The sequence below is a fragment of the Schistocerca serialis genome, chromosome 1, assembly GCF_023864345.2.
Source record: "Schistocerca serialis cubense isolate TAMUIC-IGC-003099 chromosome 1, iqSchSeri2.2, whole genome shotgun sequence".
In the NCBI taxonomy this organism is placed as follows: domain Eukaryota; kingdom Metazoa; phylum Arthropoda; class Insecta; order Orthoptera; family Acrididae; genus Schistocerca; species Schistocerca serialis.
In genome coordinates, this window is record NC_064638.1 from 226,928,201 (window position 1) to 226,933,483 (window position 5,283).

At 38.0% G+C, this 5,283-nt stretch overlaps 1 protein-coding gene across 2 annotated transcripts; it reads left to right on the plus strand.

Annotated features, from left to right (window-relative positions):
* Nucleotides 1-785: 785 nt before the first annotated feature.
* LOC126466356 (TAR DNA-binding protein 43-like) lies at nt 786-4,078 on the plus strand. Of its 2 annotated transcripts, none has more exons than XM_050096379.1 (2): nt 786-925; nt 1,944-4,078. In XM_050096379.1, exon 2 carries the CDS (start codon nt 1,954-1,956, stop codon nt 3,265-3,267), a length of 1,314 nt encoding a protein of 437 aa, XP_049952336.1. In that variant the 5' UTR covers nt 786-925; nt 1,944-1,953; the 3' UTR covers nt 3,268-4,078. The 2 variants fall into 2 exon arrangements, with proteins under 2 accessions (XP_049952336.1, XP_049952337.1); XM_050096380.1 differs by lacking the exon at nt 786-925 and adding an exon at nt 1,144-1,294.
* The last annotated feature ends 1,205 nt before the right edge of the window (nt 4,079-5,283 follow it).

Sequence of the window (5,283 nt, forward strand, 5' to 3'; positions counted from 1 at the left end):
AGTGAAGACCTATAGACATTAAACTCCCATGCACAGAAAAATCCCAACAGTAAGAGAACAAGTGCTTCTCTCATAGCAGGAAGAATGAAATGAAAGTCAACAAACAAGAGGTAAAAGCTATGCAAATATACAAAAATTCACATCAACACAACCATGGTTTGCGACGTACAAACATTCAAGGAAAATTATAATATGCATTGTGAGAATGTGTCTAAGTCATGGATCTCTTCCCCACCCATTTACACAGAATCGGTGTATATGAGACAACCTACTATTAGTGTGAAGAACAAACAATAGGTGATATAAACCACATCTTATTTCGGTGTACACGTTATGAGAAAGCTAGAGTCAACTTTTTAAAGCAGTTTTTAAACTTGCGTCACTGCCAGCCGCTTTGCACGAGCCCAGTTATCGGAGACTGAACAAGGAGGATCTACCACGCCATATCCAGATTTATAGTGAACGAAGACATAAAAATTTGAAATAATTTTGATCACTGAATTTAACTGCAGAAATGAATAAACAGTTAAATGGTTAGCTGTCACTTGTGTTTTTGCAGTGTAGGTACAAATGTCTCTATCTGAACACGTACATGAATGAAGAAAGACAAATGTTATCTTGCTATATGTTTGTGTCTCAAAAGAACTAAAATGTGATGTATAAAAAGTTTGTATGCCAGAAGCGAATAAAATAAAAAAAGTATTCGAAATGCCTTGGTTCCATACCAGTGATCTTTGGTATAAAGTAAATTGAGTATCATCTTTGGTCGTTGATGTCTTTTGAGATTGATCTTTGTATGGCGTTGTGTGTGATGTGAATGTGGTGGTAAATGGTTTATGTGTCGGTACTTGCGTAACTAATAGTTTGTGTTGAGTGGAAAATATTAGTGCAGTGGTTCGTATTTAGTAAACAGTTGTAGTAGACGGTAAGCTTTCTTCGGACGAAAACTTAAATTACGATTAGAGATATTTTTATTGGCGCACTTTCGTGAAAAATAGATGTTTATGCAGCCGCCATTATTACAAATGCCGTAACAACGCGCTTTGCGAGGTAAAACTTTGCCGTAAGATAGGTTACTGGTGAAGGAGAAGTTGTTATTGATATTCAAGCCGCAGCTCTGCGCACGCGCAGTACAGCATCCATTTTCTTGCTTGCTGGTACTGCGTCGTAATAGGTGTAAAGTATTTGTCTGGGTCCTGGACTGTTGCGAACAGATGTTACTAATCGTGCCGTAACTAATCGTTGTTAATAATCATCGAGTGCACCGTGTTATTTACGTGTTCTGCCTTGTAAGGTGAGCCTGTTTGCTAATATACGAAATTGTCCAAGCGTTCGTAGTTGATTCCTTTGCATTCCACCCGCAGACAATACGAAGTTACAATAAAATTTTAATTGTGTTGTGGGCACGACGTCCGTCGCTGCTTGTTTGCGTACTGAGCATTGTCCAGAACTCGGTATTTTATTTCACAAATTCTCTGGAAACATTCTGTGAACTTTCTGCCAGATCGGTCGTGTTTACTGTGTCGCATGGTTTTCTCATGTCAACTATTATTTTATGATGGAATAGGAGTTAAGCACCTTGCAGAATTGCTATATTCTTGGCTTAGTGAAGCACCAGGCCTAATTTTTTGGGCAAAGGAATTAATTTTTCTGGGGGGGGGGGGGGTTTAATGTATTGACAGCTCTTAAGTATTAAATGTTAGATTGAAATGTTTGATTAATGACGTACTGTGCCCATGTTTTGCAGTTCAGTAGTATGATTTAGTATCGGTGTGTCTAGGGACATTTAAATTGTAGTTTGTTGCATTGTATCTGATGAGGAATGAATTTCTTAATAATTAAGTATTACCTTCTGAGAGATTCCATTTTCGCGTAGCTAACTTTGATCATTCTAAACCTTTGTTGGTAATTTAATTGAGACAACCTTTCTCCATTTCTTTTAGGAACAAAAACATGACAGAGTACGTGCAGGTTGCGGAAGAAGAATGTGAGGAGCCTGTGGAGCTTCCTACTGAGGAAGATGGCACACTGCTACTATCAACATTGGTAGCACAGTTTCCAGGAGCATGTGGTCTCAAGTATCGTTGTAAGGAATCGCAGGGTATGAGAGGGATTCGTCTCGCTGATGGAAAATTGCATCCACCAGAGGATGGTTGGAAAGGTAATTTATATTGTTGTGTATTCCCCAAAGAGAACAAAAGGAAATCAGATGATAATACCATTAATTCAATGTCTAAGACCAAAAGAATGGAAAGCAAGCTGAAGTGCACTGATCTAATTGTTCTTGGTTTACCGTGGAAAATTAATGATCAGCAGTTACGTGAATATTTTGAGGCGTTTGGTGAATTGCTTATGTCACAAGTTAAGGTCGATCCCAAAACAGGACAGTCAAAGGGATTTGGTTTCATTAGGTTTAAGGACATAGAATCACAGATGCGAGTCATCTCGCAAAGACATTTAATTGGAGAACGTTGGTGTGATGTTAAAATACCTAATTCCAAAGATGGACACATTCAGCAAATGCCATCTAAAGTATTTGTTGGCAGAGTAACTCAAGATATGACAGCTCAAGATCTAAAGGATTACTTTTCTGACTTTGGTGAAGTAACTGATGTTTTCATTCCAAAACCATTCAGGGCATTTGCATTTGTGACTTTTTTAGATCCAGAGGTGGCTAACAGTTTGTGTGGAGAGGACCATCTTATTAAGGGTGTATCAGTTCGTACGGGCATGGCATTGCCAAAAAACGCCGATAATTACGCCCGCAATGCAGGCGGGTATCAAGGTGGTCCCAATAGGCAAGGTGGAATGGCAATGGTTGGTGGTGCCAGAGGTAGAGATTGGGAAGATATGAGGATGGGCTCTGCATCACCTCGGTCAAACAACACTACATTGACCCCAAATGTGAATATGGGTCAGATGGGTATGGGTATGTCTGGGCAGGGAGGTGGTAGTGGTGCAAATATGGGAGCACAAGGTAACACTTCAGACATGCAAAATGTATTGTTGACAGCAGTAAACCCCATGCTCGTGGCAGCTGCTCTAAATCAGGCTGGTTGGGGACTGATGGGATCAGGTCAGCAAGGTGGACAGGCTGCTCAGCAAGGGAATCCTAGTGACACTGCTTCAACCGGAACAAATCAGCAACCCACTAATTATGGTGGTGGGTGGATGAACAGCCAAGGACCAGCTGGGGGCAGCACCAATGGCCAGCAGGGAATGTGGTCACAGAAAAACAAACATGATTCAATGCTGAAATATAACTGATGGGGCAATTATTTTTCCAGTAGTCCATCCTATTTAGTCATATTTGATGGATGGTATGCTCCTCATAGAGTGAGATATAGCTGTTGAATGCTGAAAAAAAGTCATATTTTGCAAGAAGTGGACCGTGTGCTGAGTTTGTTAAATGATGTGGAAGATCATTTTGTGTTCATAATGCATATGTACAGAATTGTGTGTGTGTGTGGTTTTAATTTTTATTATTTTTGTAACAAGTCTCAGCTTAATGACTTTAGTTTATCACCTCATGCTGAAAGTGTGTAATTTTGATGAAAGGGTTTTTCCTTACTACTAAACCTTAAAGCACATGGTATTGAGCATTTCCTTTTGTAATGTTTAATTATATAATGGAAAAAAACATAATTCATTTGTATTTCACATGAATATTCACAGATTCACGAAAAGTGTGTGTTTTGAATTTAAAATATTACTCCAAAGAAACTTGTTGTATGTATGTACTGTGATTGGAAATGGTTTTTTGGTTGTAACTGAAGAAGTGTCCGTGTGAAAACTACTTGACAAATGCTTTTTTGTATATAGTTACAAATGGTAGGCAGAATCCATGAATGTCTCCAGTTCTTAATGTCATGCAGTATGTATTTAAGGTCAAGAGATTGTGGCTGAGATTGTAGTCATTAAGTTATCACACTACCAGTGTGAAGTGAGTGTATTGGATTTGGATTGTCGTGTTTGTGAAGCTTGATTTAGCGAATGTTAACTGAAAAATGTTTGTGTGCTGAGTGTTTGAAATTATGAATGTGTAATAATGATTGAAATAAATGCTTTAAAACATAAATAGTGGGTTTGAATTATATTTTATTTAATAATTTCTGAATAAAGTTCGAAGTCTGACTTTTTGCTGTATTTTTTCACATGAGCAGTGGGGGCTAGTTACAGGGTGGAACAAGCGATTTAACATCTCATACTTATATTACAATTTGATCATTTGCATAAATAGTGGTGGTTAGTAAAGATTAGCCTTTTAGGTAAACTGGCTTGTAGGCAGTGAGAAAGTTCCTAGCCATTTCTCCAGAGATTTCACTTCACAGGTGTATGAAGAATTCTTAAGTGGTGGATGTCTAATTTACGACTAAAGTCTTCTCATTTACGTACCTTCTATTGTATTTAAAAATATTCTTAAAGTCTCTCTCTCTCTCTCTCTCTCTCTTGTGTACTGCATGAAATAATTATTTCATGTCTTGTTCCAATTGTTTTGTCTGGAAATACTCACAGTGACTATTCTGGCTTGATTTTTGTTTTAACCAGTTAACATAAAATTTTAGGACTTGCGGAAGTGTCCAACTGTCAACATTTTTGTGACTTTTCATAGTGTTCTGTTAAGTCCACACCTCCAAGGTTGATCAATCGGGAAAACACTCATATGGGTTTACAGTTTGGTGGCTTGATTTCTTTAATAGGGGGAGAACTGTTCTGATATGGCACACACTCTGCTGTTGCTGTAAATTCCAAAAGTTCATTGCATTTATGTCACGTCATCACCACCATCATGGGAGTGTGTTAACTCACTTGCAGGTTGCATAACTACTGCACTATTACATGGTGTATTTCTAAAGTAAAGTTGGGTTTGTCAAGGTTTCTTTGCATTTTGTAGAGAACTTACATGGATGTATCACTTGCATGTACTTACCAAATTAAAGCTTGCAGCAGTTACTTGAACTGGTTGTTAAATAATGAATAGTCAGTAATGTAATTTGTGTTCGGTGTTTAGAGGAGAAATGTTAGCGAAATTTGGTTAGTGCATCAGCATTCATCTAAATCAGAAATTAGTGTCCATATTATATTTGTTACAAGTGATGTGGCCTGTTGATTCTAATGTATTGTTCCTCTGTTGTAAATCTGTTTTCTGAGTAGCAATTTTATGCAGAAATTCATTTTCCCTGGTGGGACAGTGTTCACCTATCCCTTCAGTTTGTCGCTTGCATAACGAACATGCAGTTACCTCTAGTACATCTGCTGAAGTTCAGTAGACAAAATTAGACT

What these genes read in the sequence shown, in the direction of transcription:
- LOC126466356 (XM_050096379.1), top strand. Translation starts at nt 1,954, where the DNA reads ATGACAGAGTACGTGCAGGTTGCGGAAGAAGAATGTGAGGAGCCTGTG.